Below are 26,654 nucleotides of genomic sequence, written 5' to 3' on the forward strand. Positions count from 1 at the left end.
AAAAAGCCTGTGCAAGCAGACTCTTATCTCCAGTTAATCACCAGAAAACTGGAAGTGGAGCTGTGGTTCAAAGTGGTAGAGGGCTAGCCTTGAGCAAAAGAGCTGAGGTATACCCCCACAGTATAACCCCTGCTTTCACTGTATTTGATGTTGGTATAATTTGTGGAGGGGAAGGGGAAAAACAAGTCGTTTAAATAAGGATACAGGTGGACCTGTTGCAACAATGAGAAGTATAAGTTGTCATGTCAAAAACGAACTTTACAACTTGGGGGTGGGAAAGATTGAAGGGGGGAGGAAGGATGGGAAGGGATGGGAAGGGTAAACAAAGGAGGAGGCTACAATGCTTGATAAGAAATGTACTCAGCCGGGTGGGTGCTGGTGGCTCATGCCTGTAATCCTAGCTACTCAGGAGGCTGAGATCTGAGGATCGTGGTTCAAAGCCAGCCCGGGCAGGAGAGACTGTGAGACTCCTATCTCCAATAAACCACCAGAAAACCGGAAGTGGTGCTGTGGCTCAAGTGGTAGAGCGCTCGCCTTGAGCTGAAGAGCTGAGGGACAGCGCCCAGGTCCAGAGTTCAGGCCCCACGACCAACAAAAAAGAAAAAAGTACCAATTAACAGACTTATGTAACTATAACCCCTCTGTACATCACTTTTTTAACAACTAAAAAATTTAAAAATATCGATTATCAGGTAGTTAATAAGAAATAAACTGATTTTCAGGTAAGAAAGCAGAGGATCAGGGAGCAAGGGAGGGGAAAAAGTGGGAGAAAATGAGGGAGGGGGTGACACTGTTGAAAAAGAAATGTGCTCGTGACCTGGCTTACGTAACTGTAGCCCCTCGGTGCATCACCTTTACAATAAAATCTAAATTAAAAAGAAAAGCAGAGGCTCACAGAAGCGAGACCTGACAGTGAGATGAGCCCACGCTTGCTGGGAGAGGGGGGGTCCCAGCCCCCCCAAACAGAAGACTGTGGTAGGAACCGGCTACCTCTCTCAGGGTCTTTTTCTCCCCACTTTCCCAGGCTTTAGGAGTCAACTGACAGGAAAATGGCTGTCCTCTACAAAGACTACATTTCCCAGTGGTCCTTGCAGCAGAGGGTGGGGAAACCATGCCTCTTCTAATCCAATGAGATGCGAGTAAAACAATGAACTTCCCTTTACTGGGGCGAAGGTGAAATGCGGGGTTGTTAGATGGGATCCGGAAGGGCACGGCCTAGAAGAAACGCTCAATAAATATTTATTACAATAAAATATCCAAGCTGCTCCGGGTAAACAGGCAAGGCACGCTGGGTAGCATTTTTCTCTGCCAGTGTGTGTGTGTGTGTGTGTGGTGGCTGGAATGCAGGTCAGACTCCCAGGCCCCGGCCTGATCAGTCGCGGTCATTTGGTCTGTCCGCTTCTTGGGGTGACGTGTCATCTTGGGGTGCTGGGGCCCCCCTCTGGTTCCACATGTGGTTGTTGAGCCCCAGCTGCACCATCTGAGCGTGCTGGATAATGAGAGGCTGTGGTCCGGAGGTCTGAGAAGGCACTGTCGGCGTTGGCGGGGAAGTGGGGGGCTGAGGAAAGAAAGGGGGCTGCGGGAAGGCTGGTGGTGGGGTGCCAGCCTGCCAGGCGTATGACGGTGTCTGTGGACAGCCTGGCCAGGTAGAAAAGGGGGGCACCTGGCCCCCCAAAGGCACTCGAAGGGGCTGACTTGTCTGAGTCCCCAGCACCAGGCCGCTCCCCAAAGCCTCCTGGAGCGCGTGGATCTGGGGCTGGGAGGCGCCCCAGGCCCCGAGGCTGGCCGTGGGGTAGGTGGCGTGGCCGGGGGGCTGCGGGCGCTGCTGGCGCAGGGCCCGGGCCTGCTGCTCCTGGGCCCAGTGCGCGCGGCGCACCAGCAGCCGCTGCGGGGCGAAGGTGTTGGCCACCTTCCTGGCGAAGATGGCGGAGCGCTCATCCAGCCGCACCAGGCCGGCCAGCAGGCTGGTGGTGTCGGGGCCCAGCTGTGCCTCGGAGCTCTCGATGGGCAGGAAGGGGACCACGCAGTCCTGGCGGCCCAGCTGCGTGAGGCTGCTCATGAGCGCCTGGTTCAGCTGGTGCAGCCCCAGCTGGCTGTCGAAGGCGGCCGTGAGCAGCAGGATGATGAAGCCGGAGTGGTCGATGGCGTCCTGGAGACAGCGCAGCTCGCCGCGGCCAGGCACCTGGAAATCCTCACAGAACGTGGCCCCCTCGGGCACCCCCAGGGCCTCCAGCCGTTCCCGGACACGCAGGGCCACGTGCTCGTCCGCTCTGGTGTGCAGAATCACGAAGTTGTAGAACTTTTGTCCTGTCGTGTCTGCGTGGAAGGCTGAAGAGGAAGAGACTGGCGGGAAGGAGGCCCAGGAGGAGGAGGCCAGAGGGAAGGAGGCCGGGGAAGAGGAGGCCAGAGGAAAAGAGGCTGAAGTGGAGGAAGCCTGAGGGACGGTGGCTGAGGAAGAGGAGGCTGGAGGAAAGTTGGCCGAGGAGGAGGGTGGAGGGAAGGAGGCTGAGGAAGAGGCTGGAGGAAAGTTGGCCGAGGAAGAGGCCGGAGGGAAGGAGGCTGAGGAGGAAGAGGCCAGAGGGAAGGAGGCTGAGGAGGCTTGGGGACCGGAAGGCAATGGGGCAGGGGTAGGAGGTGGGGCTGGGGGGAAGGAGGAGGCTGCTGGGCAGGGCTGGGCGTTGGTCCTGGTGGCATCTCCAGGACTCTGGACGGTTGTGTGATCTTCGCCAGGGCAAGGATTTTCTGTGGGGTCCAAGCTGGCTGAGAGGAGCAACGGGGGATCCCGACACGCCCCACTCCTCTCTAATGAGTCCTGGGAGCCCCCATCTGGAGGTACGGTGGAGTTAGATGAGACGGAAGCCAGGGCCACCTCGGGGTGCCCTGGGCCGGGGTGCAGCCGGTCGGGGTCCGGGGGCTCCGCAGAGGAAGGCCAGCTCACCTCCTCCGGCTCCTGGCGGCCCCTGGGTGCGCACGGGGGCTTCGGGCACAGCTTGCTGGGCCCGTGGGTGGCGCGGTGTGGGCTCAGGAAGGGCAGCGTGGGGGACTGGCTGATCTCCAGCTCGGCGCCCACGGAGCCGGGGCTGCCGCTGGAGCGCAGGGAGCAGGCGCGGCTCCAGCCGGCCAGGGCGCTGATGGGCCAGGGCTGGCTGCGGGGCGCCGAGGGCGGCGGTGAGGCGGGGGGCAGGTCACCCCGGTCGGATCGGAGCGGCTGGAAGCCCCCCGCGTCGGCCATCGCGGCCCCCCCGCACCGGGCCCGGGCCTCGCCGCGGAGCCGGTCCAGCCGGCGGTCACCCTGCGCGTCCAGCATGCGGAGGGCCGCCGCGTAGGCCGCGTCCCGCGCAGACTCCGGGCACAGCTTCTCCTCGGCCAGGAGGTGATACACGCGAGCCACGGCCCACGACACATCCGGGGTCTCCCCCGTGGCCCGGAGGCCGTCCACGCTGACCCGCCGGGCAGCCGCCTCGTCCCCACCCAGCGCCAGCGCCACCATGGCGCGCAGGAGCTCGGCCTCAGGGCCGCCGGGCCCGGGCGTCCTCAGCTTCTGCTGCAGGCCGGCCAGCTTGTCTGGGCTGGCAGTTTCCAGAAGCTGCAGGACACCGGCGAGGGATGGGCCCGGGCCGGACATGGGTAAGGGAGGAAGCCACGGCACGCAGCCCGGACGGGCGGAGGCATGATCCACGCCCCGCCTTCTGCCCGCTTCGGAGAGGGCGATTGGAGCAAGTGCACCTGCGGGGACAGGAGGGGACACGCTGACCTTCCCAGGGTCTCTGCCCGCCCTCCCGGGCCTTGGACAAACCAGTGTGTCACCTCCCCCACCTCCCATGGTGGTGTACAGGTGAAGCTCAGAGACATACAGTCACTTCCCCCAAGTCACACAGCGGAGGAGTGACAGAGCCCGGATTGGAACTCAGGTCACTGGGCTCCGGGGCTGAGCCACAAGGCCGCAGTCCTGAGGAACACAGAAGCCCTGCCCATCTATGGCCTGGTTATAAAAGAACTAAGTGATAGAAAGTTCTAAGCCTGAGTAGGGTGTCGGTGGCTCATGTCTGTAATCCTAGCTACTCAGGAGGGTGAGATCTGAGGATTACAGTTCAAGGCCAGCCCAGGCAGCAAAGTCTGTGAGACTCCTATCTCCAATGAACCACCAGAAAACTGGAAGTGGTGCTATGGCTCAAATGGTAGAGCGCTAGCCTTGAGCTGAAGAGCTGAGGGACAGCGCCCAGGCCCAGAGTTCAAGACCTACAACCTCCAAAGTCGTCATCATCATCATCATCATCATCATCATCATCATCATCATCATCATCATCATCATCATCATCTCAGGGGGCTCTCCACTGCCACCCTTAGTCCCCAACTCTGCCTGTCCCCCCTCCCCTGCCCCCCGCCCAGCCAACCTTCCTCCAAACACACAGTAGTAATCTTGTCCAGTGGCCTTTTCTTGTGAGTTACATCTTTCCTTTTGAGTTGATTTTATATCTTTTTCTGCTGGTACTAGGGCTTGAACTCTAGGGTAATGCACTCTTGTTTTGCTTTCTTGTTCATGGCAGGCATTCTACCACTTGAATCATGCCTCCAGCCTGGCTTTTGCCTAATTAACCAATTGGACACAGAGCTACATGGCCTTTTCCTACCCAGATCTGATGCTCAGATCTCAGCTTCCTGAGTAGCTAGGATTACAGGCCCCCCAAAAAACTATGATCTTGCCCATCTCTGCCTCCCAAGTAGCTGGGATTACAGGTGTGAACATCAGAGCTTGGTCCGTATGTTAGATCTCTGCTCATTCTCTGCTTTACCCACCAGTCGGTGAGTGACAGAGCAGAGGTGAGGTCCCTCTCTGACTGAACTGGGTAGTTGGGGCACAGAATATTCCAGTCCCATCAAAACTATTTGTTGCTGGGCACTGGTGGCTCACACCTGTAGTCCTAGCCACTGAAGAGGTTGAGGTTGGAGGAAATATATCAGACTCTTATCTCCAATGAACCACCAAAAAGCCAGAAGTGGAGCTTGTGGCTCAAGGAGTAGAGAGCCAGCTTGGAACACAATAACTCAGTGATGGCGCCCAGGTCCTGAGTTCAAGACCCAGGATCAGCATCAAAGAAAACCCCCCAAACAAAACACCTGAAACATACTAGTGGGGGGAGGATGGGGGAAGGAAAGGAAGGACTAACGTGGACATCCAGTCCTTTGGGGAGTACCACCCAGCTCATCTCTGGGTTGCAACTGGATCAGAACCCCAGGATGTCTGGCTCTGGAGTCCAGTGTCCGTGGGCTCAGCCAGCCTTGAGTGAAAAAGCTAAAAGACAGAGCTCAGGCTCTGAGTTCAAGGCCCAAGACCAGCACAACAAACCAAATGGAAACCAACATTATTACACAACTACTAGCATTTCTTTTTTTTTGCTTTTTTTTGGTCGGTCGTGGAGCCTGAACTCTGGGCCTGGACACCGTCCCTCAGCTCTTCAGCTCAAGGCGAGCGCTCTACCACTTGAGCCACAGCGCCACTTCCGGTTTTCTGGTGGTTTATTGGAGATAGGAGTCTTACAGACTTTGCTGCCCAGGCTGGCTTGGAACTGCGATCCTCAGATCTCAGCCTCCTGAGTAGCTAGGATGACAGGCGTGAACTACCAGCGCCTGGCTCTCTTTTCTTTTTCTTAGCAAGTTTTCGGGTGGGGGGTGTCTGGGGGTTTAGCTCAGCGGAAGAGTGCAAGGCCCTGAGTTCCGTCCTCAGCTCTGGGAAAAAAAAAAAAAAAAAGGAATTTTTCAGGGGCTGAAGGGGCAAGGTACTTGTCTGGCATGTTCACAGTCCTGAGTTCAAGCCTCATAACCACCGGAGGGCGGGGGGGGGGGGGGATCTTTCAGACCTGTCAGACCTGGTGTTACCCACAGCCTTGGCCCCTGGCTCCCAGCTCAGCGCCCTCCCCACGTGGAGTGGGCATTCACTGAGCACCCACCGGGCTTGGTGAGCTGACGTGGTCCCCATGGGTATCTGAGCTGCTCTCAGCACAACAGGAACTGAGAAGAGAAAGTGCCAGAAGGAAGCAGCCTGGGCTGGGCTGCAGAGCCTGGGGCACAGGGGGGAGGGGTGGCCATGGAGGCCTCCTGGGCAGGAGGTGACCCAAGCCCCGATCTCCCAGAGGCCAAGGAGACAGCTGGGGGTGTGTGACTGTGCAAAGGTCCTGGGGCAGGATGGAGTGCGGCATGGGAGGGGCAGCAAGGCTTGTGGGGCAAGGGGCAGAGAGGGAGGAGGGCGGGCACAGGGCCCTGTGGGCTCAAGGAAAGTGGGAGCCATAAAGGGCTGTGGGAGGAGGAGGAAGAGGAGGAGGAGGAGGAGATCTGACTTCAGCGCTGCTCCCCCTGCACCCCCCTGCCAGCAGAATGGGGAGCTGGGAGAACTGAGCTAGTAGACAACGACATGGGAGAGGGCAGGGGCACAGCCCTCGGGGGAAAGAGGCTGGATTAGTTAGGGGATAATTTGGAGACAAGCCCTGGATTTGGTCCTGAGAACCTGAGATGGTATTGGAGTGGGGGAGGGGGAACCTGGTTTGGGGTCAAGAGGGAAAGTCATTTGACCAAGTCCTCCTCCTAGGCCAGTCCGCCTCTGCCCCTGGCTCCCTGGGTTCCAGCCACAGGGTGTCTCCCCCACCCCACTCCTGGACACAGCTCCATGTGGCCCCAGGGCCTTTGCGCAGCCTTCCCTCAGCCTGAACAGCATCCTTCCCCACACATGCCCAGCCAGACTTTTCTCTTTCCAAATGCCACACTTTTGACTTTCTCTCCCTGCTAAGGCCAGACAAGTAGCAAGTGTCACTCTGCATGGGAAACCTCAGGGCTGGGTTTTAGTTACTCTGCTGACACCAGGCAATGCTGTATAAAAGCATCACCTGTGACTGAATGAGCACATGCCCGTGGTCCTCCCCCTCCGCCCCCCCCAACTGCCCTGAGCCCTCATTAAGAACCGTTTACCCAGGCTCACACCTGTCATCCCAGCTACTCAGCCAGCCCAGGTAGGAAAGTCCATGAGACGCTGATCTCCAATGAACCAGCAAAAAGCCAGAAGTAGAGCTGTGGTTCAAGTGGTAGAGGGCTAGCCTTGGACAAAACAAAAGCTCAGAGTTCAACCCCAGGATGGGCACAAAAAACCCGTATGCCCCCCCCACTCACAGACAGAGCACCTGGGCGCTCACCCTTGGCATGCCAGGCAGACCCCCCACCGCCGGGACAAGTGGGTGCACCCCCCTCTTCCTTTCCTCTCACAAGTCCCCAGCCTGCCCGGCCCAGGCAGTGGGGTCCCCCAGGAGGCTGGGGGCTGCGGGGGGGGGCTGTGCTCCAGTGGTGACCCCAGGACCTCCCGCCCCCCAGCCTATGGGAAATGGGGAGGGGGACTGCACCCACTTGAGCAGGAGAAGATCGGGGTGCTGGGGTGAAATCTGGGGTGCTGTTGGGGGAACCCAGGGGTTTGGGGCTCAGGGGTTGGGAGATGGGGGAGACGTGTTGGTGTGGGGCCCGGGGCTGGGGGGAGGCTGGAGCTGAGGGTCCCCGCGCCCCACCTACCCGGGCCGCGGCGCGGAGTCCTGGGCCGTGCGGTGCGGTGCGGGGCCGTGCGGGGCCGTGCGGTGCGGGGCCGTGCGGTGCGGGGCCGGCGCGGCGGGCGGGAGCGGCGGCGGCGCTCCTTCCGGGTCCCGGCCGGCGGGGCGGGGCCTGGCGCGGTGACGTAACGGTGACGCGGCGGTGACGCGAAGCCCCGCCCCCGGCCCGGGAAAGTCCCGGCGCAGCCCCGCCACGCCCCCGCGCAGCCGGGGCCTCCCCTGCCGTGCCCTGCCCGGCCTCCCCTGCCCGGCCTCCCCTCCCCACCTCTGACCTGGCCTCCCCTCCCCTCCCCTGCCCGGCCTCCCTCCCCCTGCCCGGCCTCCCCACCTCCCCTCCCCTCCCCTCCCCTGCCCGGCCTCCCCTCCCTCCCCTACCCGGCCTCCCCACCTCCCCTCCCCTCCCCTGCCCGGCCTCCCCTCCCTCCCCTGCCCGGCCTCCCCACCTCCCCTCCCCTGCCCGGCCTCCCCTGCCCGGCCTCCCCTGCCCTCCCCTGCCCGGCCCCCAACAACGCCCCGACACCCCACGGCAAAGACTTTGCGATTCTTTATTTTTGGTCGGTCGTGGGGCCTGAACTCTGGGCCTGGGCGCTGTCCCTCAGCTCTTCAGCTCAAGGCTAGCGCTCTACCACTTGAGCCACAGCACCACTTCCGGCTTTTTTCTTTTTGCATATGTGGTGCTGAGGAATCGAACCCAGGGCCTCAGACATGCAAGGCAGGCGCTCTACCACTGAGCCAACTTCCCAGTCCCTTCTTTACCTCTTAAAATTGAGGACATTGGGGCTGGGAAGGTGGCTCAAGTGGGAGAGTGCTAGCCTTGAGCAAAAGAAGCTCAGGGACAGTGTCTGGAACCCTGAGTTCTCTAGTGTATACACACACACACACACACACACACACACACACACACACCCTGAGTTCTCTAGTGTACACACACACACACACACACACACACACACACACACACACCAGAGGCCAGAGCAGAGCCCAGGCCTACTCTCCCAGGAAGCCTAGTCAGGCCAGGCTTCCAGCCTTGCCAGTGACCTCTGTCACTGGAAGTGAAACAGTTTCCACCATAGCCTCAAACTTGGATTGAGACTCGAGCACAGACCTACAGATCACACACAGATCACACATAGATCACACACAGATCATACACAGATCACACACAGATCACACACAGATCACACTCAGATCACACTCAGATCACACACAGACGGCCGTGCTGAGCTGCAGGGAAAAGTTTATTAAGGCATCACCAAACACTGAACAGAGCAAGGCTGGCTGGCTCATCCCAGAGGCCAGAGGCCAGAGGCCAGCTTCTTGGACCTAAATCCATTTGCACAAAAGCTTGAGATAGGAAAGGAAGTAGGGCGTAATAAGAACAATATCGTTAACATTTAGAAGAAAGAAAAGGGTTTGGAAGCTTCTGGGGGGGGGGGATGTGTTTTTTTCCTTGCCGGGAACTTCACCTGATGAGGTGAGGCTCACCGAACGCACCTGCCCAGCGCACAGGTGAGTGGCTGTCAGTTGGAGGCCCACTTCGTTGAAAGACTCCTCCTGAACTCCAGGGGGGACGCAGCCCCCCCCCTTTTTTGGCCCTTCCTCCCACCCTACTTCTTGGTTTCCGGAGCTTTCTCGGTGATCCCCGGGGAGAAAGGGCCCACCAGCCACATGAGGGGTGGGTTCTGGGCCACAGACTCCACCATGTGCGCCAGGGCCTCCCGGGCCTCGGCCACGCGCTCGCGGCTCTGGGCGAGGACGCCGCTGGACAGGTCCTGGAAGGACCGGACGTGGGCGAAGGTGGCATGGAGGGCCTCGGCGTGGCGGCGGGCCTGCTGGGCCTGGTCCTTCACCTGGGCCGGCAGCCCCTGCAGGCTGGCGCCCAGGGCCACGCACGCGCTCTGCAGCTGCCCCGTGAGGTCTCGGACCATGCTCAGCGCCTGTGACTCCACCTGCTGAGAAAGGACAGCCGGGACCAGTCAGGGCCTCTGGCTGACTACACAGAGGCCAGAGGGACAGACAGACGGGTGGCTCCTTGGGCCTCGGAGAGAAGACTTCTCAAGGGCGAGGGCTGTTTTTTTGTTTCTGCCTGTCCTAGGACTTGAACTCTGAGCCTGGGCGCTATCCCTCAGCTCTTCAGCTCAAGGCGAGTGCTCTACCACTTGGGCCACAGCACCACTTCTGGTTTTCTGGTGGTTCATTGGAGATAAGAGTCTCACAGACTTTCCTGCCTGGGCTGACTTTGAATCAGGATCCTCAGATCTCAGCCTCCTGGGTAGATAGGATTACAGGCCTGAGCCACCAGTGCCTGGGTAAGGGAGAGGGGTTTTGGGGGTATAAGTGTTTAATCAAGATGTCAACCTGGACAGAAGAGTCCATGAGAATCCATCTCTTAATTAACCAGCAAAAAACCAGCTAGAGGTGTGACTCAAGTGGAAATACAGAAATTATTTTTTCCTCCTGTTTTTGCTAGTTCTGGGGCTTGAAATGAAGGGCCTAGGCACTTTTCCTGAGCTTTTTCTCTCAAGGCTGGTGCTCTACCACTTGAACCACAGCTCTACTTCCAGCTTTTTGTTGGTCCAATGGAGATAAGAATCTCACAGACTTTGCTGCCCCGGCTAGCCTCAAACCATGGTTCTCAGATATCAGCCTTCTGAGTAGCCTGGATTACAGGCATGAGCCACTGGCGCCCAACTGGAAATAAAATTTTAAGTGATCTAAGCACTGAAGCATCCAGACCACCCCCTGCCCTCCTTGGTGATACAATGTTAACAGTGCCCAAAGCCATGGCATTGTATCAGTGTCCTGAGACACCTAGAGGAGGGGGCGGGGGGGCAGTGGAAGAAGGCTGGTTCCATGGTGGCACAACCTCCTTTTCTTTTCTTTTTGCTGGTCGTGGGAGCTTAACTCAGCCTGGGCGCTGTCCCTCAGCTCTTCGGCTCAGGGCGAGTGCTCTACCACTTGAGCCACAGCGCCACTTCCGGCTTTTTCTGCTTATGCGGTGCTGAGGAATTGAACCCATGGCCTCATGCATGCAAGGCAAGCACTCTACCACGGAGCCACCTTCCCAGCCCCAGTCTACCTTTTCTTACTGGTTAATTGGATATAGAGTCTCTCCAGCTTGTCTGCCTGAGCTTGCTTTAAACCATGATCCTCATATCTTAGCAAGGATGCCAGGAGTGAGCCACCACGCCCCGCTCCTCCTACCCCACACTTGTACGTGAAGCTTCATAGAAAGACAACCTAATCCCGAGCTTCTATCATGATGAGTGGGCACCATGCCAGAGTACCATGCAGCCAAGAGCAGGACAAGGCTCTGATCCACCGCACAGCATGGGGACCTGAGGCTGGAACAGGCCAGTCCACAGACAGGAAGTGGACTAGAGGGGGCTGGGGAGGCAGCTCCCTGCCAGGACTGGGTTTCTTTTGTCATGGGGAGAGAAGGTTCTGGAATTTAGTTGTGGTGATGGTTGTGTAACTCTGTAAATATACCAAAACCCACTTTATTATTCAGAGTCAAGCTTTTCCTAGTCCCCTGGGCTACTGGAACTAGGCCTTTCCCATGAGCCACACCCCAACCCTGTTGTCAAACTCCACAGGCACTTTTCTCCATGTGTGAGTGCACCTGCCATGAACCTACTTTTTTTTTTTTGTCGGTCCTGGGGCCTGAACTCTGGGCCTGGGCGCTGTCCCTCAGCTCTTCAGCTCAAGGCTCTAGCACCCTACCACTTGAGCCAAAGCGCCACTTCCAGCTTTTTCAGTTTATGTGGTGCTGAGGAATCGAACCCAGGGCCTCATGCATGCAAGGCAAGCACTCTACCACTGAGCCACCTTCCCAGCTCCCTACTTTTGTTTTTGAACAGCCAGGCTGAAGAGGATAGGAGAGAGACTTAACCCAGGCATCTGTGGCTCACGCCTGTCATCCTAGCTACTCAGGAGGCTGAGATCTGAGGATCACGGTTCAAAGCCAGCCCAGGAAGGAAAGTTTGTGAGACTCTTATCTCCAATAAACCACCAGAGAATAGGAAGTGGCGCTGTGGTTCAAGTGGTAGAGCGCTAGTCTTGAGCACAAATGGCTCAGGTACAGTGCCCAGGCCCTGAGTTCAAGCCCCAGGACTTGGGGGGCGGGGGGAAGGAAAGTTGAATTACAGCCAGCAGCTCGCAGGCACCATGATATTTGTGGTTCATTAGTTAACCTGGTGTCATTTAATCCTTCTTAAAACTGACCTATAGCTAGGCCCCAGTGGCTCTCCCATCATCCTAGCTACTCAGGAGGCTGAGAGATGAGGGCCGAGGTTTGTAGCCAGCCCAGCACAGGAAAGCCTGTGAGAGACTCTTATCTCTATCTTATGTTACCCCAAAATAGTCAAAAGCAAGGTGTGGCTCAAGTGGTAGAGTGCCAGCCTTGATTAACAATCACAGGACAGTGCCCAGACCCTGAGTTCAGGTCCCAGCACTGGTGCATGTATGTGCACATGCGCGTGCACACGCATGCACATACACACACAGAGACGTGGGGACCATGGAAGACAATACTGGGAGTCATGAACTGCCACACTAGAACCCACAGGACAGATGGGGCATGAAAGACACCAAGACTTGGCTTTTACAGGTGGAGCCACTTCATCATTAAGAGGCCGCGGCCACGCCACAGAGTAGAAAGCAAGGTGAACTTCCTGGAGGAGGTGGCACGGCCAATAACCGCCGCTTATAGGAGAGAAATCACTGCTGACAGACGGATCCACAGACCGGAGTGTGGTGGGAAACACGGGGGGTCCGGTGGGTACCTCTGGCTCTGCGGGGTCCGGGTCCCTCTCACTGTTCTTCTTGTTCGGGGTCTTCATGTTCTTCCAGTTCATCCACATCTGGCTCAGTTTCTCCTGCCCCTCCCCCAGCTTCTGATCCACACTTTGCTTCACGCTTTCGATCTGCAGTTGAGGGAGGAGGAGATGAGGAAAGTGTCTAACACCCCCTTCCTCCCCCGCCCCAGGCCCAGAGGGGGCCCTGACCCCCGCCCGCCCTCCATGTGAGTTGTCCAGTGGGGAGGTAGGGAGATAGTGTTCCCTCCTCCTGCCCCAAGGCCTGGCCACTAGACTGGCTTTAGCCAAAGGGACATGAAAGCTTGAAATTGCATGCAGTGGAATACTATTCAGCCATGAAAAAAAAAGAAAATTTTGAACCCACAGTTGAATATGCAGATGACACTCATGATGAGACAGACATAGAAGGACAGGAAAGGATCTCAGGTCCCAGGAGTGATCAGAGCCACAGAAACAGGAAGCAGGAAGGGGGAAAGGAGGGGAGTTAGAGTTGGAGACAGACAGAGCTGCAGTCTGGGAGATGGAAGGTTCTGGAAACCAATAATGGGGGGCGGGGGGAATGGCTGAACAGCCAGGTGACCACGCTGAATGCTGCTGAGATGTGCAAGGGAAGATCATCTCAGTAGAAGAGCACCTGCTTGGCACACTTAGGGCCTGGGTTTCATTGCCAGCGCCCTAAAAAGAAGGAACTGGACACAAGTGGCTCACACATTGTGATCTTATCAACTTGGGAGGCTGAGATCTGAGGATCACAGTTCAAAACCAGGAAAAGTCGTAAGACATTTATCTCCCATCAACCAGCACAAAACTGGACTGGAGTTGTGGCTCAAGTGGTAGAGCATTAGCCTGGAGAGGAAAACATAAAACAAGAGCACAAGGCTCTGATTTCATGCCTCGGTACTTGCACCAAAAGAAAAAAGAAAAAGATGAGTCAGCTGGGTATTGGCGGCTCACACTTACAATTCAAGCTACTCAGGAGCCTGAAACCAGAGGATCGCGGTTCAAAGCCAGACTGGCCAGGAAGGGCTGTGAGTCTCACCTCCAGTGAACCACCATAAAGCCAGAAGTGGCGCTGTGGCTCAAAGGTCAAGGCCAGCGCCCAGGCCCTGAGTTCAAGTCCCAGGACTGGCAGAAAAAAAAAATACCCACGAAAGCCACAAACACATCACCGAGGTTAGGCAAGCACACAGACACACACAAGGACAAGGACAGAGGCCGGAAGGCGCCAGCGGACGAGGGGCGACAGGAAGACCACGATCTGAGTCCCGCCCGGGCCCCGCCCCTCACCCACGCCCCGCCCCCTCACCAGGCTGAGCGCATGCGCCAGCTGCTGCAGCGCGTCCTGCGCGCCCTGCCCGGCGCCCCGCAGCCGCCCCAGCGCGTGTGCGCAGGCGCGCTGCCGCAGGCGCTCCGACAGCGAGCCCAGGCGCACGAAGTAGCTCTGCTCCCGCCGCTGCTGCTGCACCGAGGCCGGGTCGCAGCCCTCCACCGACGCGGCCAGTCGGGCTGCGGGGACAGAGGGGCCGGTGAGGTACCTGTCGGCGAAGCCCGGGCTGGGATGATGGCCCGGCGCCACACGGGCTGGTCGTTAACTCGGTGCTTGGTGCCAGGCATTTCCCCTTGAGCGCTAATGGCTTAATATGTCAGGGTGCAGGGGCTTAGGTTCGGGGGTCCCCATCTGTGGGTTATGTGATCTTTAAAATAGGAAACTGGGGCTCAAAGAAGTTAAGCAACTTGCTCAAACCACCCGGCCAGGGGGCAGAGCTGGCCTGGATGGCCACTCCCTTCGTAGCTTTTCCTTCTTTTCGTGGGAGTACTGGAGCTCGAACGTCTGACATCCCAGGGAGCCACGCATTCTACGGCTGGAGTCCCGCCCCTACCACGCAAAGCCACGCCCCCGTCACAGCCACGCCCTCACATGTGAATTCTGCGCGGGCCACGCCCCCAGCGCTTGGCCACGCCCACACTTCAGGCCACACCCTCGCGCTTGACCACGCCCACACTTCAGGCCACGCCCCCAGCGCTTGGCCACGCCCCCAGCGCTTGGCCACGCCCACACTTCAGGCCACGCCCTCGCGCTTTGAGTCTCTATGGGCCCTGGGCCCCCATTCCCACCCTCGCAACCCTTCACATGGTCGCCTTATAGAAGAGTCCCCACCAGCTGGGAGAGCGCCAGGGAAGGGGTGACACTGCCCCCAAAGAGATGTACTCTTAGCCGGGGCCCTAGCTAGCTACTCAGGAGGCTGAGAAAAAGAAGATGCTCAAGGATGAGTTCAAGCCCCAAGACAGAAGCAAAAAATCCACACCTCATGCACATGAGGTTGGGAACTCCATCCCGGCCTCAGCCTGCAGGGGTGACTGGCACGCACCACCTCTCCCCGTGCATAGCTAGTCCCGCCAGCAGCTCTGCAGGGACGTGTTCCCTTCTCTGGGTGGCCTCATACCAGTACAATCCAGGTCAGGGTGGGGTGGGGGGGTGGAGGATGGAAGCTGGGGCAGGGCTTGAGTGGCAGCCATTCTGACCAATCACAGCAGGGCACCGGCTTCAGGCTCAGGCTACCCACTGTGGCCTAGAATGGATTTCCCCATACCAAGAGGAACCAACAATTCCAAGGAAGCCAGGGTGTGGTGGCTGTGGGGTCATTCCAGCTCTTATTCTGAACTTATTCCAGTTGTAATCCCGAGCAGAGGCAAGAGGATCAAGTTTCAGGCCAGCCTGGGCAAACCTTGTCTCAAAAACAACAAAACAAACACCAGAAAAGCAAGGGCTGGAGTGGGGCTCAGGGGTGCGTGCTTGCCCGCCCTGCCCTTGTGTCTACCCCCAGCACCCCAAAAACAAAACGCTCACCCAATACTTGCTAGGCATCAAGTTCTAGACGCATACTGCCCGCCCCAACCCCACTCCCGGACAAAAAATCACATGGAGTAGGGCACCAGTAGCTCAGGCCTGTAATCCTAGCTACTCAAGAGAGGAAGACCTGAGGATTTTCAGTTCAAAACCAGCCCCAGGCAGGAAAGTTCATGCGATGGTTATGTGCAAATGACCACCAAAAAGCAAGAAGTGGAGCTGTGGCTCAAGTGGTAGAGCACCAGCCTTGAGCACAAAAGCACCCAGACCATGCATACACATCACACAATCACACGGAAAAGAACTGAGAGGGGGCTGGATAGATTCCACAATTTGGCTAACGGCAACCAAATGAATGGGCAAAGAGAAGCCAACAAAAGGGGACGTTGAGGCAGGATAGATGGAGCCTGGCCAGACGGAGAAGCAAGCAAGGAGCAGAGAGAGGCAGAGGAAGAAGGAGGCAGGGAAGGGACCAGGCAGGTTGTGCAGGGCCCTGAGGAAGATGGGAGCCCAGAGGACTGTAGGCAGAGGAAACAGGGTGGGGGGCTGAAGATGGGGGGAGGGAGGAAAGGCGGCACACCGGCCTCTGCTCCAGGCGCCCTCTGGTGGCGGCTTTGGGGAGGACAGACAGCACTCAGGGTGAAGGTGAGTGGGGAAGGGAGGTACAGGACAGCAGGTGACAGACACATCCCAGAGGTCCCCAGGAGGCCACTCTCACCCAGCTCCTCATCCGTCAGGGGCAGGTGGTTGTCCACCCAGTCTTCTGACTTGCCCAGCATGGTGTCCACCCTACTGGTCACCATCTGACCCATGCGGGTGCCCATGACTGAGTTCATGCCCATGCTGAGCATGGACATTGTCAAGTCTACTGCCTCGGTCACGCTCGTGGCCACGGTGTCCTTGGCGCTGGACACGGTGTTGGAGAACATCTCTCTGGCCTCCGTCATCTTGGTTGACACCAGGTCCTTGGTGTCAGCCAGGACCTAAGGAGAAGAGGACAGTGACAAAGTTCTTCCTTCCTTCCTTCCTGGCCTGGGCCCTGTGTACCCCAGAGTAGCCACCAGGGGGTGCCAAAGAGCATCAAATCCCGCCCCAGCCTTTCCTGGACCTGCAACTGGACTGCCTAGGTTCAAATCCTCCTCGTTTCTTTCTTTCTTCTTTCTCTCTCTCTCTCTCTCTCTCTCTCTCTCTCTCTCTCTCTCTCTCTCTCTCTCTTTCTTTTCTCTCTCTTTCCTTTCTTTCTTTCTTTTTCGTAGGTCATGGGGCTTGAACAGGCGCCGTCCTTGAGCTCAGCTCAAGGTGTGACCACTACCGCTTGAGCCATAGCACCACTTCCAGTTTTCTGGTGGTTCATTGGAGATAAGAGTCTCGTGGAGTTTCCAGCCTAGGCTAGTTTTGAACCACAATCCTCAGATCTCGGCCTGCTGAGTAGCTGCTAGGATTACAGGCATGAGCCACCCATGCCTGGCCCTCAACTTGATTCTTTTTTTTTTTTTTTTTTGGGTCTGTCTCAGGGCTTGAACTCAGGGCCTGCGTACTGTCCCTCAGCTCTTCAGTTCAAGGTGGGCTCTCTACCACTTGAGCCACAGTGCCACTTCTGGTTTTCTAGTGGTTTATTGGAGATAAGAGTCTCACGGACTTTCCTGCCCTGGCTGGCTTTGAACCACAATCCTCAGATCTCAGCCTCCTGAGTAGCTAGGATGACAGGTATGAGCTACCAGCACCCAGCTTCTGTTTCCTTAATCCAGAGTGGTGAATGTTCTTCCTCCAATTCTTAGAATGCAGAACTAATCTCCACGCCCTAGGATGGTGGAATGTGGCCGCATCCTCATTTCCTGTAACTCAGCACCTTGTGTTTGCTAGCTGTGTGCTCTACCACTTAAGAAGCAATGCCTCCAGCCCTTTTTTTGCACTGTTTGTGTGTGTGTGTGTGCATGTGTGCACATGTGCACGTGTGCACGTGTGCTGGTTCTGGGGCTTGAACTCTGAGCTTGGGCACTGTCCCTTAGCCTTTTTGCTCAAGGCTAGCCCTCTACCACTTGAGCCACACTTCTATGCCTGCCTTTTGCTGTTTGATTGTAGGTAAAAGTCTCACACATTTTCCTGTCCTGACTGGCTTTGAAATGTGCTCCTCAGATAACTCCTGAATAGCTTGGATTACAGGCATGACCTACCAGCGCCCAACTGCCCTGGTTATTTTTGAGATAGGGCTTGGCTTCCTGCCTGGGCTTCTCACTGTGTCTAGCTCTGAGATGGAGTCTCTTAAGAGTTTTGTTTTTAATTTTTTTTTTTTTTTTTTTTTTGTCAGTTGTGGGGCCTGGGCGCTGTCCCTCAGCTCTTCAGCTCAAGGCTAGCGCTCTACCACTTGAGCCACAGCGCCACTTCTGGCTTTTTGCTTATGTGGTGCTGAGGAATCGAACCCAGGGCCTCTTGCATGCAAGGCAAGCACTCTACCACTGAGCCACCTTCCCAGCCCCTTGGCTTTTTTCTTTTTTCTTATGTGGTGCTGAGGAATGGAACCCAGGGCCTCAAGCATGCAAGGCAAGCGCTCTACCACTGAGCCACCTTCCCAGCCCGAGGCTCACCTTTAAAGCACACAATACCCATCTCCAGCCCTGGGCCCCAGGGAAAGCCTGCCCTGCTGTAGGATCCCAACCAAGAGCTGGGGGCCCCCTGGCCTGGCCCAGTTGGATGACCTTGGACAGCTGGAGACTGAGCTCACCTTTCCATAATCAGAAGCAGCCGCGGGACATTCCAGGACTTGCTGCAATCACAGGGAGGAGGAGAGGGCAAGGACGCTGGGGCTACGTCCTGGGGCCTCCGTGGAACTCACCTTCTGTCACCCCAAACCCACGAAGGGGGGCAGGCTTTTTCACTTTGTCAGTAGTACTGGGGGGTTGAACGCAAGGTATGCTGCTTGCTAGGCAGGGGTTCTACCATTTGAGACACTCCCTAGCTCATCTCATGTGTGTGTGCGTGCGTGCGTGTGCGTGCGTGTGTGTGTGTGTGTGTGTATCTCCTTGAGTTTGAACTCTGGGCCTGGATAATGTCCTTTAGCTTTTCTGCTCAAGGCTAATTAATGCTCAACCACTTGAACCACAGCTCCACTTCTGGCTATTTTCTGGTGGTTTAGTGGAGATAAGAGTATCACAGCCAGCACCAGTGGCTCACGCCTGTCATCCTAGCTACTGAGGAAGCTGAGATCTGAGCATCACGGTTCAAAGCCAGCCTGGGCAAGAAAGTCCATGAGACTCTTATCTCCAATAAACCACTAGAAAACCAGAAGTGGCACTGTGGCTTAAGGGTAAAGCGCTGGCCTTGAGCTGAAGAGCGCAGGCACAGCACCCAGGCCCAGAGTTCAAGCCTCAAAACCGGCAAAAAGAAAAAAAGAGTCTCATAGACTTTCCTGCCTGGGCTGGCTTTGAACCATGATCCTCAGATCTCAGCCTCCTGAGTAGCTAGGATAACAGGCGTGAGCCACTGGTACCTGGCTAGGACCTCTTAAGTAGGGCAGAAAACCCTTTCAAGATCAGAGAGTTGGGCTAGGAAGGTGGCTTAGTGGTACAGTGCTTGCCTTGCATGCATGAAGCCCTGGGTTTGATTCCTCAGTACCACATAATAAGAAAAAGCCAGAAGTGGTGCTGTGGCTCAAGTAGTAGAATGCTAGCCTTGAGCAAAAGAAGCCAAGGCCCCAAGTTCAAGCCCCTGGACTGACCAAAAAAAAAAAAGAAATCAGAGTTGAAGAAATTGATCCAGGGCTGGGATCCAGTGGTAGAGTGCTTGCCTTGCATGCATGAGGCCCTGGGTTTGATTCCTCAGCACCACATAAACAAAAAGAAAAAAGCCGGAAGTGGTGCTGTGACTCAAGTGGTAGAGCAATAGCCTTGAGCTGAAGAGCTGAGAGATAGCGCCCATGCCCCGAGTTCAGGCCCCACGACTGACAAAAAAAAAAAACAACAACAAGAAATTGATCCAGGGGCTGGGAAGGTGGCTCAGTGGTAGAGTGCTTGCCTTGCATCCATGAGGCCCTGGGTTTGATTCCTCAGCACCACATAAGCAGAAAAAGCCAGAAGTGGGGCTGACACTCAAATGGTAGGGTGCTAGCCTTGAGCTGAAGAGCTGAAGGACAGCGCCCAGGCCCAGAGTTCAGGCCCCACGACTGACAAAAAAAAAAAAAAGAAAGAAAAAGAGAAATTGATCCATGGTAAAACAGTATGTGCAAAGGTCCTGGGGCTGGATACAGAAGGGTGGTATATTCAGGTTATTTGCCTCCCCTGCCTCCCTGGAATGAAGGTTCTTGCTTGCTTGTCTCATCTGATTATGCTGGGACCTACAGACCCCATACCCAGGTGACCTCACCGAGCCCCGGCCGCCTGGCTGTTCTTTACCTTGTCTGAGGTCTGCTGCAGGATAGGCACTGTCTGTAAGCGGTCTAGGCCCCGGTGGGCATATTCGCTGGCCGAGGTGACTACGAGGGGATGGGAGGAAGCAGAGATAAGAGTTGTCACCCTCTCATAGGGGCCCAAGAGAGCAATCACCCCGGCCGGCCAGCCAGCAGAGAGCTCCCCCCACGGGCTTGTGTGGGTCACTCACTCTGGGGCTCCAGCTTGGACAGGATGGGTTGGGCCCCGCTGACCGCAGCCTCCGTGAACGTCCTGATGCCTTTCTCCGCCATGTCGCACACGGCCCTGACGTTGGGGTGGCTCTCCTTGGTGGAGGTGTAGGCGGCGGACACCATGTCGCAGGTGGAGCTGATGAGCGGCATGGCGGCCACGCGGTCCACCACGCCAGGCTGGGGGGGATGGGCGGGGCAAGAGGGATGGGCGGGGCAAGAGCAGGGCAGGTCAGCCAGGCCTGGAGCATAGAGACAGAGACTAGGCCCAAACTTCAGGATGCTGTGTGCTTCCTGTGGCATGCTAGTGTGAGCAGGGACTTAACCTCTATCCGTGCAAGGCAGGGATGAGACTCAGGAGACACCCCACAACACACACCCTTCTCATAGCGCTCTGGGCCTACCATGAGGAGCATCTGCAGATGCTAGCTCACCAGCCAAATCTCACCCACCTTCTGCTTGTTTTTGTTGTTGCTATTTGTTTCTATTCGTTGCTAATAGTTTCATTGAGACACAGTTCATACACTACCATGTCTGGCATCTATCTATCTATTTTTGTTGGTCTTGGGTCTCGAACTCAGAGCCTGGGCTCTCTCTCTGAGCTCTTTTGCTCCAGGCTACAGCTCTACCACTTGAAGCCACAGCTCCACTTCTGGCTTTTGGGTAGGCCCACAAACTTTCCAGCCTGGACTGGCTTCAGATCATGATCCTCAGCTCTCAGGCCTCTGAGTCGCTGGGGTTACAGGAGTGAGCCACTACACCAGGCTCTACTGTCCATTCTATTCTCTAGTCACACCTGGCCAGTTTCCTGGAGCTCAGCAGCTGCACAGGGCCCCTGGTTTCCACGGTGGATGGGGCAGATAACCCAATTTTCACAGGGGGCTCTACTAGCTACAGCCATACACAGTGACAACAGCAATTGCAAAGGCCCTGGGGTCAGCAGTGGGCTGTATTTGAGGAGGGGAAGAGGACAAGAGTGGATAGGGTGAAGTGGGGCATGGAGAGGGCTTTAGAAAGAGTGTGAGGTAGCTGATGTCTCCACGCGAGCGTGGCTCAACCGCTGGGGTCCCCCAGGTCCTCTGTGCGTCTGGTTAAATGGCAGGCTCTGATTTGAAGCAACAGCCTGACCACCACGGCCTCAATTTGGGAGCTGGCCAAGCTCTGCTCAGTGAGAATCTCACATCCCATTTCAACTTCCCCAGAACCCACCTCCTCTCCTCCTGGGGCTGAAGGGAGGAGAGAGACTTCAGCTGAACCCCAACAAACCATACTACCCTGGGCAGAGCTAGACTTCTCCTGTCTTGCAGCCAGCTCTCCCTTGGGAGAGGGTCTTCATGTCCAGATTAAAGAGCTCCAGAAAGTTGAACCACAGAATAATAAATAATCCAGTTAATAAGAGAGCAAATCAACTGGAGGGTTTGTAGAAGAAGGGATACAAATGGCTAGAGCTGGTAGAGGAAGACAGAGTCCGCGGCATGAGCCATAAGGGAAATGAAAATCAAAACCACACTAAAGCTCACCACTGGTGGCTCATGCCTATAATCCCAGCTACTCAGGAGGCTGAGATCTGAGGATCAGAATGCAAAGCCAGCCCGGGCAGGAAAAGTCCATGAGGCTCTTATCTTTCATGAACAACCAAACAAGTGTGGAGTTGTGGTTCAAGTGATAGAGCACCAGCCTTGAGCAAAAAAAGCTTAGGGGGCTGGAAATGTGGCTCAGTGGTACAGGGCTTGCCCAGCATGTATGAAGCCTTGGTCCGATTCCTCAGTACCACATACACAGAAAAAGTCAGAAGTGGCGCTGTGGCTCAAGAGGTAGCCTGGAGCCAAAGCAGCTCAGGGACAGCACCCAGGTCCTGAGTTCAAGCCCCAGGACTGGCACACACGTACATACATCCCTGACCGGCTTTAAACATTAACCCTCAGAGCTCACTCAGCCTCCTGAGAAGCTGGGATTGCGGCGTGGGCCGCACAGGTGGCTGGTGATGGTTGGCAGCAAACTGTTCAGGTCTACTCTTTTTTTTTTCTGCTCATCTTCTGACTTGTGCCCACGCAGCCAGCCTCCTCCACGGGCTCCGGCCCCTCCCTGAGGTCCTCTCAGGGACGCGCGTGGGAATCCCGACCGCTCACCTGGGGTACCGGCTCCTCCATCCCCTGGGTGCTGGCGTCCGCCTGCGGGGCTGGCCCCTCCTCCGTCACGTGGGTGTGGGTGTGGGTGTGCATCTGTGGTACCAGCTCCTCCTCTGGTAAGTGGGCGTGGGCATGGACGTGGGCGTGGACGTGGGGGTAGGGGTGGGCGTGGATGTGGGGGTGGGCGTGGGGGTGGGCGTGGGGGTGGACGTGGGGGTGGACGTGGGCGTCCACCTGTGGCATCAGCTCATCCTCTGTCTCGTGGGTGTGGACGTGGATGTGGGTGTCCGCCTCAGCCCACGCTGTCTCAGTCTTGGGTGACTCGGCCCTAGACATGATGTCCGCGGCAGGCACTGTGGATGGAGAGCAGTGGGAGGCCAGCTTGACCCGACACCGCCCTCAGGGCTGAGTCTAGCCCCGTGCTGGGGCTCGAACCTGCTCTCTGCCCATCTCCGCCCAGCAAAGGGTCACTGGTGGCCAGGCCAAGCAGCCTGGAGGACAGGTTGAGGTCACTGTCTGGGGACTATATTTCTTCTCTCTCTCTCTCTCTCTCTCTCTCTCGTGCCTATCCCGGGGTTTGAACTCAAGGCCTGGGCGCTGTCCCTGAGCTTTTACACTCAAGGATAGCACTCTCCCATTTGAGCTACAGCTCCACTTCTGGCTTTTTTTAGGGGGGCAGCGGGGGATGTTCTTCATTGTTGATAAGAGTCTCATGGACATTCCTGCCCAGGCTGGCTTTGAACTGCGATCTCTCGGTCTCAGTTTGCAGGGTGGCTAGGATCGACAGGAGTGAGCCACCTGGCCCGGCTTTCAGCACTTTCCTTTCACCTAGAAACCTCATATCCAGAAGAGCCCAGAGCCGCCGTGGTGGGGGAGGGGAGGGAGGGGGAAGGAAGGCAGAGGTGTGACCTTCTGCCTGGGCCACCGCTGGCCATGGGCAGCTGCGAGCCCAGCAGAAGGTCACGGAGGGGAAACAGCACAGGTCCCTTGGGCAGCGGCTGAAGAATTCCTCCACTACCCAATTGACAGGGGCCAAGATGTAGTCCAGAGACCAAAAAAGAAAACAAAGAGAGAGCAGAAGTTACAGACAGAGAAACTTAGTGGCCACTGCCTTCCAGGGAGAAGGGGCAGCTAGCCGGTGAAGTGGAGGGAGGAGACTTTTGTTGGTGGTGGTGGTGGTCATGGGTATTGAACTCTAGGCCTGGGCGCTGTCCCTCAGCTCTTCAGCTCAAGGCTAGCGCTCTACCACTTGAGCCACAGCGCCACTTCCAGTTTCCTGGTGGTTTATTAGAGATAAAACTGTCATGGACTTTCCTGCCTGGGCTGGCTTTGAACTGTGATCCTCAAATCTCAGCCTCCTGAGTAGCTAGGATGATAGGTGTGAGTCACAGGTGTCTGGCTCAGGGGAGACTTTTGACTTTGGAGACTGATAATATTACCTGTTCAAAAAAAACAAAAAAATAAGCCTGGTGCTAGTGGCTCACATCTGTCATCCTAGCTACTTAGGAGGCTGAGATCTGAAGATCAAGGTTCAAAGCCAGCCCAGGCAGGAAAGTCCATAAGACTTAATCTCAATCACACAAAAGGCTCAAGGTTAATGCTCAGGCCCTGAGTTCAAACCCCAGAACCAGAGAAATAATAATAATAATAATAAAAAGCCTAAGTTTCAGGTGCTATAGCTCATACCTGCGATTCCAGCTGTTGGGTGGGGGCAGGAAGAGGAGACAGAAAGGATTTCCGTTTGAGGTCAACCCAGACAAAAAGTTAGTGAGGTCGGGCACCAGTGGCTCACACCTGTCATCCTAGCTACTCAGGAGGCTGAGATCTGAGGATCGCAGTTCAGAGCTAGCCAGGGCAGGAAAGTCCATGAGACTTATCTCCAGTGAACCACCAGAAAACCAGAAGTGGCGTTGTGGCTCAAGTGGTAGAGTGCTTGCCTTGAGCTGAAGAGCTGAGGGACAGCGCCCAGGCCCAGAGTTCAAAGAAAGGAAGAAAGCAAACAAGCTAGCTCAGGACTGGAGTGTGGCTCAATATGAGTAAATTCAAGCATGGGCCTAGGTCCCAGGCCCAGCAGTTGGGGGCAGGGGAGATATCTGCCCAGCATCTGCCCTCCCCCACTCTCCCCCACTGGCTCACCTGAGAAAAATGGGCTAAAGGTGGCTCCGGCCTCTGCCTGGAGGCTGGCCGCCCAGGGAATTGTAATGTGGCTGAGCAGGTCACAGGGACCTTTGGGGAGTAGATGTGGGGCTCAGGAATCAGGGTGGGGTTCTCAGCCTGGCTTTGCAAGTCTGTGAGGTTAATTAAGGGCTGGTGAGGGGGGAAGGTCTTGACCACATCCCCGAGACGAGGGGAGTCAATCTACATTAGCTGAGTTAGGAGGAATGAAAGGTTTGGTGGCTCATGCCTGCCATCCCCGCTAGGTGGGAGACAGATATAGCGGATCACAGTTTGAGGCCAGGAACACCACCCAAAAAAAAAGTCAACAAGACTCCATTCAACACATAGGTTGAGCTGGGCGCTGGTGGCTCACGCCTGTCACCCTAGCTACTCAGGAGGCTGAGATCTGAGGATCGAGGTTCAAAGCCAGCCCGGGCAGGAATGTCCATGAAACTCTTATTTCCAATAAACCACCAGAAAACCAGAAGTGGTGCTGTGACTCAAGTGGTAGAGCGCTCGCCTTGAGCTGAAGAGCTGAGGGACAGCGCCCAGGCCCAGAATTCAAGCCCCACAACCGACAAAAAAAACAAAAACAAACAACAAACACATAGACTGGGCATGGTGGTACATTTCTGTAATTCCAGCTAAGCAGCAGGAGGCATAGGCAGGAAGACAAACAGGCCAAGGTTGGCCCCAAGGCAGAACTTTGAAATATAACCTAAAGCAGGAAGAACTGGGGGCGAGACTTGAATGGTAGAGCACCTGCCCCAGCAAGGGCAAGGCCCTGAGTTCAAGTTCAAACCCCAATACTGCAAATAACTAAACAAATGGAGGGAGCTCACCCCACCACTCTGGCAGGTATCTGCAGAGAGGTTTCCTGCTTTTTACCAAAAGCCAACAAGGCTCACACTTGTAATCCTAGCTACTCAGGAGGCTGAGATCTGAGGAGTGCAGTTCACAGCCAGCCTGGGCAGGAAAGACCGTGAGACTCTTCTCTCCAGTAATCCACCTGAAAACTGGAAATGGCCCTGTGGCTCAAGTGGTAGAGTGCTGGCCTTGAGGTGAAGAGTTGAGGGACAGCGCCCAGGCCCAGAGTTCAAGACCCACAACCAACCATAAACAAAAACAGTCAACAAGTGGGAAGTAACACCATTGAGAACAATCTGGTCACCTTCTCTGTGCTGACCCCTGACTGGATGTGGGCAGAGGACAGTGGACAATGCTGCCCCAGATTCAGCTTATGGACAGTGTTGGCTCTCCTGATGCCCACCAGCTACAGAGGAGATATCTACACAGGAGGCTGAGATCTGAGAATCCCGGTTCAAAGCCAGCCAAGGTAGGAAAGTCTGTAAGACTCTGATCTCCAATAAACTACAAAAGAGCCGGAAGTGGAGCAGTGGTTCAAGTGGTGGAGTGCTTGCCTTGACGGACCAGCGCATGCTTGTGCACACGCGCGCACACACACACATGCACACACACACACACACACACACACACAGATTGGATTTTGGGAGCTGGGCCTAGTGGCCACGCCTGTGACTCCAGCACAGGAAGGCTGAGGCCAAAGGATCCGGAGTTTGGGGCTTGCTTGGCCCACCAGCCAGACTTTGACTCAGGTATAAAGACAAAGAGACTGGGAGCTCCGTCGCTGGTGACTCTCGCCTGGAAACCCAGCTAATCAGGAAGCTGAGATCTGAAAGTCACAGTTCAAGGCCAGCCGGGCAGGAAAGTCCAGGAGACTCTTATCTCTACTAAAACTATCCAAGAAAGCTGGAAGTGGGGCTGTGTCTCTAGTGTGTAGAGCTCTAGCCTTGGACAAAAGCAGTTCTGGGACAGGGCCCAGGCCCTGAGTTCAAAACCCAGGATGTATACACATGTGTGTATACGTGCACACACACACACGCACACACACAGGAAAGAAGAGGCTGGGCCTGGGCAAACGCAGCCAAGGGAGGGCCCAGGGCGGGGTGGGGGGGGGCTTGCGCAATCCCGGGCGCACCCTCGCAGCAGGGGCCCCCATTCCCCGGGTCACAGGATGAGGGGCCCCCCAGGTGTCTGGGGGGGGGCTCTTGGGAACTTGGCTTCCCAGACTCCGAGAGGGTGTCTGTTGAGGACCGGTGTGTGTGTGGGGGGGTGCAGACACCCCGGGGGGCCCCTCGCTCGGCCCTCCCCGCCCCCCCCACCCCAAATCCCAAGAATGTCCCAGACAGAAAGTCTGAAAGACTGTGTCTGTTGCCCGAGGAGTCGATGCCAGGGGACCGAGACCCCCCCCCCAGTCCGCTGCACCCCGCGTCCGACCCCCCCACCCCCGCCCCGGCTCGATCGGGGGCCCCTCCCACATCTCCCCCCCCCCTGCTTCCCACCTCGGTCCGCGGGACGTCCGGAAGCGGCGGCCACTTCTCCAAAGCTAGCTCCACACTAGCTGGCAGGAGGCGGGGCAAGCTTTTATACCTCGCGGGGGCGTGGTCACCGGAGTGACTGGCCGCAAGGCCAATCAGGGTGAAGAGG

At 56.6% G+C, this 26,654-nt stretch overlaps 2 protein-coding genes across 5 annotated transcripts; both read right to left on the reverse strand.

Moving 5' to 3' along the window:
• Positions 1 to 1,215: 1,215 nt before the first annotated feature.
• Ticam1 (TIR domain containing adaptor molecule 1) lies at positions 1,216 to 7,629 on the reverse strand. Of its 3 annotated transcripts, XM_070008005.1 has the most exons (3): positions 6,973 to 7,049; positions 2,559 to 3,726; positions 1,216 to 2,504 (listed from the first exon to the last, which is right to left on the reverse strand). In XM_070008005.1, exons 1-3 carry the CDS (start codon positions 6,977 to 6,979, stop codon positions 1,373 to 1,375), a joined length of 2,307 nt encoding a protein of 768 aa, XP_069864106.1. In that variant the 5' UTR covers positions 6,980 to 7,049; the 3' UTR covers positions 1,216 to 1,372. The 3 variants fall into 3 exon arrangements, with proteins under 3 accessions (XP_069864106.1, XP_069864107.1, XP_069864105.1); XM_070008006.1 differs by lacking the exon at positions 6,973 to 7,049 and adding an exon at positions 7,549 to 7,629 and having other exon boundaries at positions 1,216 to 3,726; XM_070008004.1 differs by having other exon boundaries at positions 1,216 to 3,726.
• Positions 7,630 to 8,803: 1,174 nt separating this feature from the next.
• Positions 8,804 to 26,654, reverse strand: Plin3 (perilipin 3). 2 transcript variants are annotated; one of them, XM_070008616.1, is made up of 8 exons: positions 26,510 to 26,650; positions 21,990 to 22,342; positions 19,842 to 20,040; positions 19,637 to 19,716; positions 15,967 to 16,231; positions 13,707 to 13,906; positions 12,368 to 12,508; positions 8,804 to 9,535 (listed from the first exon to the last, which is right to left on the reverse strand). In XM_070008616.1, exons 2-8 carry the CDS (start codon positions 22,323 to 22,325, stop codon positions 9,191 to 9,193), a joined length of 1,566 nt encoding a protein of 521 aa, XP_069864717.1. In that variant the 5' UTR covers positions 22,326 to 22,342; positions 26,510 to 26,650; the 3' UTR covers positions 8,804 to 9,190. The 2 variants fall into 2 exon arrangements, with proteins under 2 accessions (XP_069864717.1, XP_069864716.1); XM_070008615.1 differs by lacking the exon at positions 8,804 to 9,535 and having other exon boundaries at positions 11,952 to 12,508; positions 26,510 to 26,654.

This window comes from Dipodomys merriami, unplaced genomic scaffold (genome assembly GCF_024711535.1).
Source record: "Dipodomys merriami isolate MVZ:Mamm:240054 unplaced genomic scaffold, mDipMer1.0.p SCAF_70, whole genome shotgun sequence".
Lineage (NCBI taxonomy): Eukaryota > Metazoa > Chordata > Mammalia > Rodentia > Heteromyidae > Dipodomys > Dipodomys merriami.